The following is a 17,461-nucleotide window of genomic DNA, read 5'->3' as shown; positions in this document are numbered from 1 at the left end:
TAATGTTTGAGGCTTTCACGGTTGTTTTTTATCGTAGTATATTTTTGGGTTTCCACCGTGTCTCCTTCTTCCTTCTTTATTCGACGTTTCGGGCTCGTTGCAGAGGCCATTATCAAGAATATGTTTAATGATGAAAATGTAGTGTAGGTATGTGAATATAAACGTTGCTCTAAGAATGTCAAAAGGAATCCAATTAGCTAAGAGCAAACGTTGCTCAGAGTAATCTGTCAATCGTTACGACCAGGGATACCGGCTCAAATATTAGATTTTGCTGATAGTGCCGGAAGCCATGACGTTTTTAGCCGTAATCACTATTAATATTTTCAGGGTTTCTATGGATTTCAATGGCCTCCTTTACCAATCGTGCGAAATATCCTTTATTCCGACCCAATATCTTGGTTTCAAAGTCAAATTTGTGGCCTGTATCCATCGAGTGCTCGGCAATTGCCGACATCGTGTAATGTTTAAGTCGGTATGCTCTCTCGTGTTCACTCACACGTTTCTTTACTGTTCTAGAAGTCTGGCCTATATACTTTTTTGGGCATCCACGACAGCTTAACTGGTATACTTTCTTTCGACCATGTCCGATCCTAATAGGATCATATGGGTCTCCACAGAGTAGAGGTTTGTATTAACAGATTTTGTTTTTACGAGAAATGGATGTCAGCCACTTGCTCAACCTATTATGTCCATACCCTGACTCACACACAAATTGAAAAACAATATGTGTACTTGCCAGACCCGGGATTCGAACCTGGGACCCACGGCATGATAGTCCAACGCTTAAGCCGTGCGGCCACCGTGGGTGTGGTATACACCTGCATCATAAAACATATCATCTCTTGATAATGGCCTCTGCAACGAGCCTGAAACGTCGAGTAAAGAAGGAAGAAGGAGACACGGTGGAAACCCAAAAATATAGTACTTGTAAACAATGTTCTGCGCATGATAATCACGTCTTGCTCGTCGACTCAATATAACACTGACGTTTGCAACGCCGGCTGCTAATTCAGACTGCTGCACGGCAGTTTAATTTGTTAACTTGAAGTGAATGGATGCATTGGCTAGTAGATGAAGGGGTCACCCTGGGTATCACATCATGGCTGAAAGTGAAATACCTGAAATGAAATATGTTATTATCTTCGAAAATGAGGATGGAAGTGAAGATAGCGAGGAAGAAAAAAGGACACGTCCAAAAACAAAGTTATGAACAAACATTTATTGAATATTCGTCAGATTTTAGAGAGTTGATTATTGAAATAATTACAATATATACCACGTTATTCAATTTTCTGTTGAATCATATAAACTTGACAATTCTATGTATTAATAAAAACTTTTTATTGTACTTGATAGAAATACTGAATAAATATTACAGAATACAGAAATGTATTTTGATATTTCATATTGATTTCCATAGTAATGCACGTATATATTAATAATTTAGTTGCTAGGACCCACTTAGAAACCAATAATAGTGAGTAGTAAATATTACTTTAACAAATTTTTTCCGAAACATACAAAACAGAATTAACTGAAAATGAATTCAATTCTGCCTAGAGATGGCCAAAAGTATTAAAAGAATGCATTGTCGTCGTGTTCTGATAATATATTCTAAAAGTTTCAAATGTCTAGCGAGTCGGGAAGTTAGTTAAAAATCTTGGACAAACAAGAAAAAATTTGTATCCGGACGTATGGATGTATAATCCGGACAAACAAGAATACGAGCTAATAAAAACTTGGTAAAAAACAGCAGGCTTCAAAAGTAAAAACAATGACTTGTTTCTATTTTCAAAGTAGGATTACTGAAAGCATGCGCATTTACATCGAACATTAACGTCACTCCACAACAAGTGTGTCTGGATATATTATCCAAAAATGAATAAACAGGATTATGTTTGTGTTTTTATATAAAGGACACACTCTCATCCGCATTAGTCCGTCATATCGAGGTTCTACTGTGGTTTGAAAAAATAAATCGTATTATGTTTTCGTACAGTATATTATATTTTCCTCTGCAGTTACGAGAGCCTGGTCCAATCGATCCAAGTAACAGTGCCAGAACAAGCCGACGGTCCCGCAATTGTCAACATAACCCTAAAAACGATGGCGCACCAGTCAGGTATTTAAACTACAATTGATGTTACGGTGGTATTGCTGTTTTGCTTTCCCGGCGAAACCCGTCCCAAATTTTAAACACACCCTTTCCCGATTTGGAAATCCAACTAACAAACACAACAAATAGGAATACTGTGCAAAAAAAAAAATACTACAAAGGTTAATAAAGCAATGATATATACCCAATTCTAACACTGTCATTATTTTAAGTCATACTCGATCAAGACTTTTTTCATGTATTGGTATTATTCTCTATTATAAATTATTTTATTGTTGGGTTGGTAGTTATGACAATATTGAAATAATAAAGTCGAAAATCGTAGCATTCTAATTTCAAATCATCTAAATTTAAAATAATATGGTTGTTTAGTGTAGATTAAATTGGGTAAGAAAATAGACTTTGCTTTTTAGGCAAATAATATTAATTAGAGTGTCAAATAGATGACTAGTGACTGTTCCAATTGCATTAGGGTGTACCATAGACATAGGATTATAATATTGGTGTTCACTTTTTAACTGCCTGGTATGATACAATTATTATTTTATTTACCTAATCAATGGTGATGGTTTTTAGAACATTAAATTATCATGTATGCATTTCTATTATAGTAAATTTGGTGTTGGGCCGCTTGAATTTTAGAAATATCCATCATTCTCATTTAATTTGTGACTGTCCGAAACAAATATTCGCATCGAGGCATGAGTTTCAATGTTAAGTAAACACTTTTATAATCTTACGTTTTATACTTTTTTAATATTTTAAATATTATTTATTTAAAATTACAAATGCTCACTATTACTCAAAGGCAATATCTATATTAATAATTAAGTCGTTTAGTCATAGTAAAAAAGCGCCATTCGCGAAACCGTGAATTGTACAATATTACGGTTTGTTCTATTGTACAGTAGACTGTTTTTAACTGTCGGTGTACAATGCAGCTGTTGCATACAGCAGATTGTAACATGAATGGACACTCGTAGTAAGAATAAAAAAAAGTACATGACATATTAAGGTTTAATAGTCTAAGAATAATAATGTGTACTCATATTTATATTTACATTGTTTTATAACTCACTAATATTCTCTTTGCTCATGAAATAATTGAATTAACGTATTATGTAACGAATTATCGAATTATGCAATTCAAATATATTTTCATTGACATCAGAAATACAGAAACATACATTATAAAAGTGAAAACAATTAAAACGAAACAGTGGGGTTTAGTCAGAGTTATACGTTTACACATGCATGGATTTACTGCTGACAGTACGTATTATCGCCGCCATAACAAGAAAATGTACATGTAACCATGTATTATACTGCAGTTGCAAGATTGCATGCATGAATTAAAGAAGTTCTGAAGCTTCTGAATTTTCACGCGGTTGAGAAATTTTCGATCTGCACCGCGGCAGTGGAACGATAATGGCGAACCTGCAGGCAAAAAAACCAACTATGAATGAATTTTGACCGATTGTTAACCGTTTTTCACTACCTGTCAAATAGTACCATACAATGACAACATCGCGTCACGTTCACCCTTGAAGATTGAGATTTGAGAGACAGGTCAGAACAATTATTGCCACGATAGTTTAAAATACATACTATTGCTGCCAGTAATTCCATGCTCGTGTAAGGCACTATTAGAGAGTTAGGTTTGTATGAAGCTGTCATTGCGGGTTCAAAAAAATCACGCATTGTTTTCAAAAGGCGTTTGGTCCAGAGCAAGGCCGCAATGACTAAAATTCAATATTTGTGATTCAATTCTATTAATATGAGCTTCCTCTCTTTGGTGGAATCTGATATATTCTGCTTATGAGCAAAAATGGTAACTTACATTTTCCGTTAAATAAAAATTGTCATATTATTTTTCTCCTCTTGCGATTTATATTATTGACTTACCATGACATTATTTTTAGTAAACGCAAAATAATTATGTTATAGTATAAGCTATATATGTTTTTCTTATAATCAGACCGCATAGCTAATACATTTGTAGATCTAGCAACACCTGAGCAATTAAATAAAATATCAAAAATTCAGGTGTATATTTCTTAGAAAGAGATTTATTTAATGAAGCACCATTGCATTGAGTGCATGAATAATTCATGGAAGACACAATTTTAATGTTGATTATCTCCGTTTTGAGAAACCTTCACTACTTTATCTTCAAATGTATTCTTGTGGTCCAATTCTTTTTATACTTTTTTTTATACAATTTATTGCTATTCAGTAAGAAGAAGAAGGATTTAAATTATCACATAATTATGAGAGGACAATCGGCCCAAATCTCAATTTTTGAGTTTTGACTTTATTAATTTCCAAATTAAATATTGAAGGTGAAATGGTCTGTCCCATATTGTATTGTATATATAAAGTAATTTTGAAATTCTGTTCAATTCACATCATTTAGACAATGCTTAATCTGACATTGTCAAATGTCTATTTCCAAAAATCGATACGTCCACATATGGTCAAAATCTAACAAAGAATAATATGTATCTACATAATATTCTATATTGTGTGAAATAACATGATCTATAAATGACTAAAACCACACTAGAAAAATGTTTAAAAACCCATTGAGAAATGAACTTGGAAACTGATAAATTAAAAAGAAAAAAAAAATGCTGATATTTAATTTTCCTTGTATTTATTATAATTAATGTTAATTCATCTAATAAAAATTGCTATACTGTATTAATTTGAAAATACATACAATACAATGGTAAAAAGAAACCGAAAATTAAACCAGCCATTTATGCGTGAAACACATAAACATAGTTTACCACAAATCTTGAATCGTGTACATAGACACCTTATCGCATCTATTCTATATACAAGGTAGCTATCGAGGGTAGTTTATCATATTTATATATTGAGGTATTATAATTGCTACAATAAGTTAGCCGTCTAAACTGTCGAAACTGTCTATCTCGCTCTTAAAGTTGACACAGCCAAGAGAGGTGCTGTTAAAACATAGCACTTTTTGACAGTTCAGAAGGTTAACTTACTGTAACAATTAACTGCCTCAATACATAAATATGATAAACTACCCTCGATAGCCGCCGATAGCAGCCTTGTGTATAGAATAGATGCGTATATGCGAAAAGAAAGGTCAAAGAAGACGAGTCTAAATTACTGAAAAACGATTTAGATATGCAAAGTTAATCATAATGCATATTACTATATGTGTTACACCAAATGTGCGAAATTAACTATTACATGAAATGGGCAAAATTTTGGCTAATTCATGTAATAGTCAAGCCTGTTGCCTTATTCCTTATTCATGAATTAGGTAAATTTTCTGCTGAGTACATGAATTCGCCAGGGTATGGAATTCTTGAACTGTCAACATGACAGAAGAAAAAGTAAATTTAATACGGATGGTTTTATTAGTTACAATTGGACATACTATAATATTATTATTATTAGGTTAGGTTAGGTTTTGTAATTCTGAATTAAATTATTCAACTGAATGTCCATTTTGAGGTTAGCTATCAAGTGTCAACAAACTATCACAAACATTCAATCGACCCAAGCACGAATCAAATCGCGAAAATACTTTTCAATAAAATTCTTCCGTTATCATATTATAGTTCTAGATTTTTTTTGCGCATAGTAAATGGATATGAACGTCATTGTAGTTATTGATTGGTATATTTTTATATTATAATCAATGACATTTGACACATTTGTTTAGTTTGATTAGTTGCAAAAAACACCACTGGAGCGCGATCATCTATTTTGACCATAGATAATATATGTACATTTTGACCAATGCATGAGCATTTGATACATTTAGTTTAGTTGCAAAAAATACCACCGTAGCGCTACTATCTAATTTGTCCAATACATGAACTAGGCGGAAAAATTACTGCCGAATTCACGCACTCTTCAGATATTTTGTCTTATTCATGAATAAGGCAACGGGCTTGCATTTTTCATGATTTAGGCAAAATTTTGCCCATTTCATGTAATATTCAATTTCGCACATTCGGCGTAACATATGCATAAAGAAGAAAAGAGATCAGTCAAATCGATGGAGCTGCATTAGAAAATTTCACATAGTGATGACATACATATGCATCTTTTTTTGGCTCTCCCGAATAATAGTGATTTTAGACTTATCACCCTTTTCCTTTCGCACACAAATATAATGAAAAAAATTGTCTATTGTTCGAAAAACAAGAGTTTTTAAATGATTTCGTCAAAACATTTGAGTATACGCCGATTGTCCTTTTAGCCTATCATTATTAATTATCCAATTATGGAGAATGACCGAGGCAATGTAAAATGAACTGTTTACAATGTATATCGCAATATAAAATGAATTCCTTACAATGTATCTTGTGTTCAATTACCTACTTTAGTGATAAACATTTATTAAATCTAATGTATTAATAAGCCTAATAAAGGATGAATTTATTTAAAAAGACTTAAATCATCGAATTACCTGTTCATTTATACTTAAGTTATTATTATAGGAATTAACAATATTTGGAAATAAAGATTTACTGAGATTACATTTATTTTTTGCTAACCGATACATATTATTATGTAATATTATATTACCTATTGAATTAATTTCCTGTTGAATGCACCATAACCACTTCTGAGTAAGCAATGACACTATTATATAACCACAGAGATTAAATGAACCATGCTATTTTTTATTAACTGATCAACCATATCGTTACTGTATATTAAATACCTCCCGTGTGGTGATTTTGACGAAAATGAGTTATTGATGCCATGGGAAGCGCATTTTTTTCTCTACCATATCGTCGGTGTTTTGTAAAAAAGGGCGAATCAGCCATTTTGGCGAAATCTAGATTTTAATGAAAATACGATATGTACCCCACTAGGTTGTGTAAAAACGGCGAATTTGTATCTCCACAGGAAAGTACTTAAAAACGATAATCGACTAAAATTAAATTAACTAAAATTACAGAATAAAAAGCGAATGTGACATATTAGGCCGTTTAAAATATTATAATGACAGTATTCTTTCTAAGCTTTATTATAAACTTGTTAGATATTTATAATCATCCACAGGTAATAAACAAATAAATGTCAAAAGTTGAAAATCCTCCTGTAAAATAGCATTTTGGTTAATTCGCCCTTTTTACAAAACAATGACGATATGTATCTTATTTCCATACTTATGGAAAGATCAATGAAAAATTAAACCGCCGTGTAAAATCAATATTAAATTTATACTATGAGAGAGCGGAGAGTTCTAAATTATGTGTATCCAATAACGAATGTTGCATTTATAAATATTTTGATGTATTAAATGAGTAATAAAAATAGTTGTATTCTCCTGGAAGTTTTCGTTCATTCATATTTTTGAATGTCACTTTATCATTATTCTACCTACTTCTATTGTCAGTCTGTTAAACTGGTCACTTAGAGGCCATCCATAGACTGCAACCATATGAGGTTTAGAACCGTGTGCCATACTAAGGTTATGATTTCTGTTCATGGAAATATATTTTCACAAAGTATATTATAAGCGTCTGATCGTATTCGTTTATACCATACACGTACACTTATCAACTTAGTAAAAATATATTTTCATGACAAGATATCATAAGTTTAGTATGGCACACGGTTCTAAACTGCATATGGATTCAGTCTATGGATCTCTTAGTTACTGCTTTGTTAATTAAATAAGAAATCTATCAATCACCCTCAGTCGATAGTGTTAATTAAATATCTATGTGCATTACAGTGAATTTAATTTAGTAACCTCATTACATATATAGTTTTGAGGTTAGTTTTGTATATATTGTTAAATTATTTTGTAATAAATTTATGTTGTGCACCAATTTTTTGCTCTCAAAATGCGTGTAACCAAAAACATTACAAATCGTCGGTATTTTTTGAATCAGGAAAAATCAGTCAGCAAAAATAAATTATTACCACTGTTAAGGTGAATTGTTATTATTTTCCAATATACAATGACAACCACTAACAGTGTTGTTTATTTTACCGTATTATATGTAATTACAAAATACTTATTTCCCCATAAGCATTTCCTTGTTTATGGTTTTTACTATATACATTGCCAAGACTTCTAATTTTAAATTTTCTGGCTTAGTGACATAATAAAAACAAAAATATTGACAAACTATAGATATGAGAGTGACATGGCATATTTAATTACTTAGCATGTACGGTCTTTTAAATTAAATTCTATTCAACAACTGATTTTAATCACACTGACTTACAAGGTTTGTGAAGTAAGAAGGACATACTAGTAATTAGAAGCTAATTTGTATTATCTTACACACTTTGACTTGCATATAATGCCAATATAGTTAAGGCTTATAAAAATATTAAATACAACTTTATTGGACAATTTTATGACGGTACTCATATTAGTAAAACGTCGATACAGTTCGAGTGGCACATTTTTTCATAAATACAATTTTAAAGATAAATGGTAACATTTTTATTATGACTATCCTTTAAAATTAACACTTTACCTACTGCAAAAATTACACAAAATACTGGCAATATTATTGATAGAATTTTGCAATTTTTGATTGTGAAATTAAAATTTTTCAACGAATATAAAATGTCTATATTTATACCAATTATATGGGCCTTCACGGAGTGGACGTTGTGTTAACAGATTTTTGTTTTTACGAGAAATGGATGGTTAGTACTAAATCTATTAGGTGTATTCTCTGGGTCCAAACACATTGAAAAAATAACATCCGAATTTGCCAGACTGAGGATTCCAACCCGGGACCCAAGACCTTATGCCGATTATAGTATGATTTACCCATTTCACTCACCTTCACTTTGAAATATTATTATCGATCTGGCAATACGTAAAAATAATGTGTTAAATGTGTTAAAAATAATGTGTTAAATGACTACGTGTATGTGGGTTTGATGGATAAAAATATGTATGGGTGTATAAAACTTACGTGTGTAAAACCCAAACATATTTTTAAAATAACCGACACCTGTGAAATAGTTCATATTTCGAGTGTATTTTTAACCGTCTTTTGATAAATTTAAAAAATAAAAAGAATTTAATTTGTGTGTGGCAAAGTTGCATACCTCTAAAGAGCGATCACTGTGTGTTTGACTGCGACTGGACACCAGTGACGGAAGTGGTTGGTAAAGTGTTAATATTCTTAAATTCATTGTAATGTTAACTACAATAAAATTAACTGATTCTCAATTCGCTACTTAGGTTCCATCTTTTTGCTGTTCTTTTAAATGTATTTAGGACCTTTCAAAATTTGTGATATGTTCATTAGACTGAATAGTTCTATTTTAAATTAATTTTACCCTTTCCCTGATGTATTTACCAATGTGTATAAGAAACAAAATATCGCTACTTCAAGATAACAAGGTTGTATCTAACACAGTGTTGCCATCTTTCTCTATGCAGATTATAGTACAAAGGTGTAAAAAATATAGCATTGAATTCCAATGTATGGTATTTCCTCGCTTATAAGACGCATGTTTTTTTCCCTATTTTGGTGTCTCTGAATTCGTCTTATAATCGACGGCACGGCGTCTTACAATCGCTGTAAAATTCCGCGGTTGTAATGAATCATCACCGATTACTATTAGTGGGGGGGTCAGTTGGTCCGGTACTGTGGAACAGGTAGTCGAGTAACAGTAGCCACTGCCTAAAGACATTTGAGTTTGAATAAAACTTTGGCCCTAATTACCGTTTAATATCTTGGCAAGAAGATTACATTATATTGTTGCATTGAAAAGAAAAGTTATTGCGTATGCAGAAGAGAACGAAAACAAAACTGCAGGATGTGAATTTGTCATAAGTGAAGCGACTATTCGTCGTTGGAGAATTGATTGTGTTCTTATTTTTTATTATTGGTACCTATATAAAAATATGGGTGCGTCTTATAATCGAAGAAATACGGTAGATTGACAGGTATTTATTATAATAAAACCGGCGTATTTTACGTGAGTCGCATGATTGAATTACCACGCGGGCCCGATTGCGCCGTCGTTACTATGCAGTGCAATGCTCCCTGGTGCAGAGAGATAGAACGTGTGACAACGGACAGACTGACAGACAGCTAGATCAAGTTAATGTAATTGTACTTTGTTACTTTTGAGGATGCTTCGCGTCTAGAGCATCTATGGACAGTTGATATACAACCTTGTAGTATTGAAGCAGTGATGTCCTACAAAATAATTTCAATACTCTGAAAAGTTACTTATTTTATGGTTTATGGAAAGGGTTCAATAAATAAATAATAAAAATACACAACTTCTAAAGACTTTCTTTATCATATTAAAATTATTAATAATACATTCTTTAAGCCGCGTTGACACAGTCCAAGTACGATCCAAGTACACTTGGATCGAGTGCCATCCAAGTGACAGCTTCATACTATTTATTCCTATCCAAGTGCACTCGTATGAGACATCTTGATACTAATTATTCCTATCCAAGCTACTTGGACCGCGTCCTACTCATCCAAGTTAACTTGGATAGGAATATATATTATGAAGCTGTCACTTGGATGAGACATCTTCATACTAATTATTCCTATCCAAGTCTACTTGGATCGTACTTGGACCGTGTCAACGCGGCTTTAGACATGATATTTAATATAATTATTTATTCATAATAGACTTATGTATTTAAAATGGTATATAATAGTTAAGTAGAAATTAGTAATGTAACAAAGATATTAGTTACATAATTTAAACAAAAATGTATACTACTTATAATGGTAACAATAGAGTAACAAATATATGTATTAATGAAAAACATCTTTTATTTACAATCATAATAAAGACATTAGACAATATTAGTGTAATTTTGGTTGTTAATTTTGTGTTCTTGCATGTTTTTAATACATAGTTTGATATTTCCTTACATGGTGTAATATATTGGTATGTCGACAATTCATTATGTTCATGCAATAATTAGAGATTTTCAAATGTCTAATAATTAGATGCTGAGGATTAAATGAGTCCAAGTGACACGTAATTAAAAATTATTTAGTATCACTTTTCACATCACCATAATATACATATTATTTATCTGTGAAACAGTATTCAAAACTAGGTACCAGTGGTGAAGAGTGGAAATAGGCCGTGGAGATCTACATGAATAATGCCTACTAAACTTTGTTAGTCATACTGACTTTGTTTTCATTGAACTAAGAATACAAATTGCAGATAGTGTGTTGGTAATATTTTGTATGATTTAATGGCATAATTTTAGATATTTTATAGATATTACAATATCTTTTATCTATTTTGGATTGGTATCTTGGGTATTTTAACTTCTGTTCTTCACAATATTACTATGGCAGTATTTGACAGGCCGTAGATTTTTAACGAAATACGTTGAGTGTAGAGCGAAGTTCTTACTAAAATCGCTATAATATTGATAACTTGTGGCTTAGTATTTCATTGTTATTCAAACAGATGTCTGTTTAATTTTTTAGATTATGCAAATCAATGGACAGTAGCTAGTAATTTGAGTTTAAAGTCGGACGAGATAACTCACGAAATTTGTATAAAGGCATAGAACTGGTTAAAAACTAACTGACACCATCTGCAATTTATATACTTAGTTCAATGAACACATAAGTATGTCTGACAACGTTTAGTGTGCACTATTTTTGTCGGATCTCCACAGCCTACTTCCACCCTTCGTCACTGCTAGGTACTTTGCATAAAAAATTAATAAGCATTTTATACCTAATAATGGAGTGTAATCTACGGACATGTACAAAATGTCATTATTATTTTAATCGCAGCTGTATGTATGTAATTTCAATGTTTTGGCGTGATTTGTTCTCCTTAAAACACTAAAAACATAATGAAATGTCAATTTTTTTTGTGGAATAGTAATGATGACTCTTATGAGAAGAAAATTTTGAAAATCATTTACGGAATTTTGAAAACAGTTACGTAAAATTTACAATCACATATTATTTAATTTTGCAGTCATTTTACTGTTGGACTTTATTGATGCACTTCTAATAGTTCAATCCTCGGCATATTAATGAATCTTTTCACATTTTGAAATCATGTAAATTTACATTCATTGCATTGTGAAATATTACTCAAAGAAAAACCTTTTTAATAAATAATTTAGATTATCAACATATTGCTCTGTATAAGGATATTTTATAAAAAAATATTTTGTTTCTGTTTGTATTTTTGTTTTAATTGTTTTTATTAGAATGTAGATGATTATAAATAAAAAATACTTCTATAGGCTTTTAGATTTCTTGATCTTTCAAAAATGTTGCATGACAATTCCTTCAGTTTAAATTTTAATTGATTAGAGTTTTGTACTATTCCATTTGACTTGTTTCTTGCGACTCCGGTTTCATCTTTCGGCGTCTTAATAATATACATTAATATACAGGAAAAGAGGGTAAAAATCTTATTACCTACTAAGAAACGGATCGAGTATAAAAACAAATTTTGAATATGTATTTGAAGTGTTTGTAAAAACCCGTAGTAAATACATTAGATGCTCACTATTAATACATTCAGTATAGTATAACACCCATTTTGGCTGAGCGGCTTAAGCGTCAGCCTATAGCGTCCTGGGTCCCAGGCTCGAATCCTGGGTCTGGCAAGTACACATATTGTTTTTCAATTTGTGTATTAATCAGAGTATGGACTTAAAAGTTTGAGCAAGTGGCTGACATCCATTTCTCGTAAAAACAAAATCTATTAATCCAAACCTGCTCCACTCTGTGGAGGCCCATATGATCTTATTAGGATCGGACATGGTTGGAACTAGTAAACAATGGATCTAGGTAATGCAATATAATTCAAATTTCATCAAGAACCCTCGGTGTTTTCTTTAGTTTAACGATGCAGTTAGACAATGAATTTGACCATATAACCCATCAACAGAAAAGTGACATAAAATTATTCAATATTATATCAATAAAACATTTAACTTCATTTAAAAATATAGTTTCTTTGTAAGATTTTAGAATCAGGATCATTTATTTCATTGCATATTATAATATACATAATATGAGACATCTATTTCCATATACTGATATGTCAACTATTCAATATAATATATCCTAAACGACATTTTTGTGTTTCAAGCATAAATGATCGGTTTTAATTTTTCAATGCATATTTTTGAAACATCTATTACAAAAAATCTTGAAATAAATATATATCCAGACATGACTTGAACCTGTATCCATCAGATTCTGCCTAATGTGCATTACCAATTTAGCCACCTGTACCCCATCTAATAAATTACAACGCAGTTAACTAATAGTTATGCGACTGAATCTTTTCCCAAATTTTGTTAGTATTAGTGACCGGCTTTTGTGGTTTGAATTTAAATTAGCAATAATATGTACTTTCCTTGATTACTCGCCGGGTTCAGGATCTTTCCAGTTTTTTTCATAATTTGGAAACTCCTCAAAAATATATATATTAGAAAAAAATTCCAGGGGAGGGATTCAAACCCAAGATGTTTCCAAATTATGTAAGTTCAATAAAGAATGTTACATTCTTAAATGTCGTGAATTATTCGTTGTATTTTGAAATCAGTGCAAAAAACCTTTAATTGCAATAAATGTAAGTAGAACTTGGGCTTCATTAGCATTTGTTTGTATTATTTTAATATATCGGTCATTTTAAACTTTTTTCCTATGCTTTTGGTGGGTTTTGGTAGTTATAGATATATTATATTGAAGTTACAAGTAGAATATGTACGTATTTTTTGTTAGAATTTGAATATGTGGACTTATCTGTTTTTGAAAGTAGATTTTTACTAGTATTTAAAAAAAAAGACAATACTTTATTATACGATCCCTTTACTTACACAAAAACACTTGTACGAAGGTAAATTTTATTTGTCAATATTATTAGACCGATTTACAAAAGCCAGAAGCATATTAAAAGTAATGGATTATTAAATCAATAACAGGCTCTTATCCGATTTAAAAAAATATGGTGTTTAATTGAGATACACTGTTTTATCACTATTAATGTAATAAGTATGAATTCTTGGTGGATATATATTTTTTTATCTTAACTGTCTCCGTTAGATGTTTCTTAATTGAAATATTTATGAGAAACGGTTATTAGCCGTTCGCTCAGCCTATTAGGTTCATTTGAATTTATCAGATGCTGGTTTTCAACCTGCGGCCGATGGCTTCTGAAAATAAAACAAAACTCAATACATACTTACTTAATCCGGTGGTACAGACCATTCAGGTTCATGACTCTATTTCCGAGTTCTCTCTCTCTACAGTCAGTCACATTCAGCAACTTTGCGTCCCTCTTGACGTTATCTGCCCATCCCCTCTGGGGGTGGCCATGGGGCTGAGTGCCTACAAAGATTCCTTCATAAACTTTATGGAGAACTCTAGAACAACGTGATCGGCCCATCTGAGTCTTCGTGCTCTCAATACATTGTTTATATTGGGCTATTGTTTCGCACAAGTCAGCATTCTTACGGATGTGCCACCTTTCTCAAAAACTACCAAAAACCAAAAGTCAATACTATCATTTATTAATTAATAATGATTCACTTATAAAGAGTTTGTTGAATGATGTAAACAGTTGACAATATTCTACTAAAAAGACGAAACAGTTCCCGATTGTTATTAAATTATGTGTCAGTCTCTCTTGGTCCACTGCTGGAGTAATACCTCTTTTGTGGTCTCCACTTCTCTCTGTCCTTAGTTTGAGATCATACTTACTCTTAACTTAATTATCTCATTGATCCGGCACTCTTTTGGTCGCTCCTGAAGCCTTTTAGTATCTCTCAGGTACCATTGGATGATGTGATTGGGTGCTATGATCTGTTCTTAGAGTAATGTAGCCTGCCCATCTTCTTCTGTTTGCTTCTTTACCAATTAATTTCATTTTCGATCCCTTTACATTATACATGTTTCCATAGTACTTTGTGTTACTCTGGACATCTTGAATTTAAAGTCCGTGTTACTAAAAAGATATTGAAGAAAACCTTTTTTAATAGAGATGAAGCCTAAAGATATAACTGGAATTTGCTTTAGTGGTTTTAATAGAGTCACTACAGATGGCTCCATCTCGAAGAAGATTAAAATTCTTTGATGTTACTGTATTATATTTACATCACCATATTTGATCCTAAAAGGATTATATTGACCTTCACAGAGTGGAGGTTTTTTTAACCGATTTTTGTTTGATGTTTTGATGTTATCCACTTACTGAAACTATTGGGTCCATACTTTCGGTCTAAACACACATTGAAAAACAACGTGTGAATTTGCCATACCCGCGATTCGAACTTGGGACCCACGATATTATAAGCCTGATGCCTTACTTCTTGGGTCATCTTGGGCGACCCCGATTTTTACGCGTTTTTGTGTGTAGTTTCTGCAATCCCGTTTCATTTTAAGATATTTGATTGCCTGTTTTACATTTTTATTTCTACCAATTTAGTTTGCCATAGTCTGGCTCTAAACACGCATTGAAAAAACAACATGTGAATTTGCCAGACCTGGGATTCTAACCCTGGATCGACGATATCTGTATAAGCCGGCACGTTACTGTTCGGTCATCGTGGGTGTCGTATTATATTTAGATTTTCATTTGATAATATATTATGAATTTCCAACAAATTTACAGTGTGATTGATAATAAAGAAATCAATGTTGATCAATATTAGATTGGCACATATTTTGCGACTCTTGCAATGATTTCATAAAAAGTGCCCCCCAGCAATGGTCACTGCGGATTTTTCATGCAATATTTTCATACATCATCATTTTTATAATATAATTTATTATAGAAATCTTATGTTATATTATTATTGTCCCCTAACATTAGATATATCCAAAAGCAATACTAACACGTTTTACCTGGCTTTGATTATTGCGTTTTTCAATTTAAATTTATGAAAATCATTTTTGTGGAACCAAATTATCATAAAAAGAAAACAGCGAAATAACACAAACTCATTAATTGTTTTTTTAATGCGTAGCCAATATTATTTTCAACGTTTTTAATCTCTTCCTTTTCTCAATTGTAGAACTGCTAACTACCTATCCTCTTAAAAAGCATTTAAAACCTGTAGTGTAAAGAGCGTATAGTAAAATATAAATTTATGATAATTTCTTTCCATAAGAATATCTATTTTTATAGGTACATCTTTTGACATATTCAAACATTTATATACAATATAGTGAGCTAACATTATCATTGATGGTTTTCATTTAATTTTTAATGATTTTAATATCATCTTTTAATGTTATTTTTTTTCGATAGAATAATTTATTCACCAGAACATCACAGACAATAAATTAGTTCTTAACAAAGAGGGTAGTATCACTCATTTTTTTAATTTGTTTGTGGTATGAATGATGTTTGAAAATAGAACACAATACATACAGACCTACAAACTTAGCTGGAGAATGGCCAAAAATGGAACTACGAACTACCATAGGATGCCATATTGAAAAACGTCATTCTAATGTCAGATTTTGCCAGTTACGAGTCTGTGATTGGGTAGTTTTCGACAGTGGCTCCCCCATCCTATTCTTCAGATAAGTTTGTAAGTCTGTAATTACAATGTGCAATAATCAAATGAAAAATAACATTTGAATTAAGAACGTCAATAAAACAAATGAATGTCAAATAATAACATTATTGAATAGACATGATGACATTATTATCTTCTGCTTTGTAATGATAAGGAATTTCTTTTCCTTTGCGTATAGCTAATGGAACCGACTATGCTTCCGGATGTGGGTCGTACGGGCCGCTTGGCGCCGTCATCATGCTAGTTCTCTCCGCCGCTTCTTTCGCTTGAGGATAATAATAACACGGTGTCGCCACGATTGTAACATTTTACTAATCCATAAAACATCTGTGGGGAATATTTCTTTGCAATTGTGTCAACACCGATCTTAAATAATGTAGGTAGTGCCTTATCAGCCAAATACACATAAAGATTTACACAATCAAAAACCAAATTACCAATGAATGTTAATTATAATAATCGGCATAGTGCAACCAAAATTTTATTAATCGACGGGTTAGTGTTCAGCGCATCTATTCTATACGCAAGATTGGTTTCGGCCGCTACGGCAGCTATCTAGGGTAGGTTTGTATCGAAGTATTAGAACTTATTAATTGTAAGAATTACAATAAGTTGGTTGTAATTGTTTCAATAAGTGTTATGTTTTAACGGCACCTCTCATGGCTATGCTAAATTGTAGAGCGAGATAGACAATTTTGACTATTACGGCTAACTTATTGTAATTGTTACAATACGTGCTAATACTTCGATACAAACCTACCCTAGATAGCTGCCGTAGCAGCCGAAAGCAGTCTTGTGTATAGAAT

At 31.9% G+C, this 17,461-nt stretch overlaps 1 protein-coding gene across 2 annotated transcripts in view; it reads left to right on the top strand.

Moving 5' to 3' along the window:
• svr (Carboxypeptidase D svr) overlaps window positions 1-17,461 on the top strand; it is a 76,862-nt gene that overhangs the window by 23,860 nt on the left and 35,541 nt on the right. For both annotated transcript variants that reach the window (XM_085950120.1, XM_085950121.1), the window contains exon 6: window positions 2,022-2,122. In XM_085950120.1, coding sequence (XP_085806246.1) covers window positions 2,022-2,122 — 101 coding nt within the window. The remainder of the gene's footprint in view (window positions 1-2,021; window positions 2,123-17,461) is intronic.

Source organism: Rhyacophila brunnea, unplaced genomic scaffold (assembly GCF_057557595.1).
Source record: "Rhyacophila brunnea isolate RB1 unplaced genomic scaffold, BYU_Rbru_1.0 scaffold_23, whole genome shotgun sequence".
NCBI lineage: Eukaryota > Metazoa > Arthropoda > Insecta > Trichoptera > Rhyacophilidae > Rhyacophila > Rhyacophila brunnea.
This window is presented reverse-complemented; position numbering and strand designations above follow the sequence as displayed.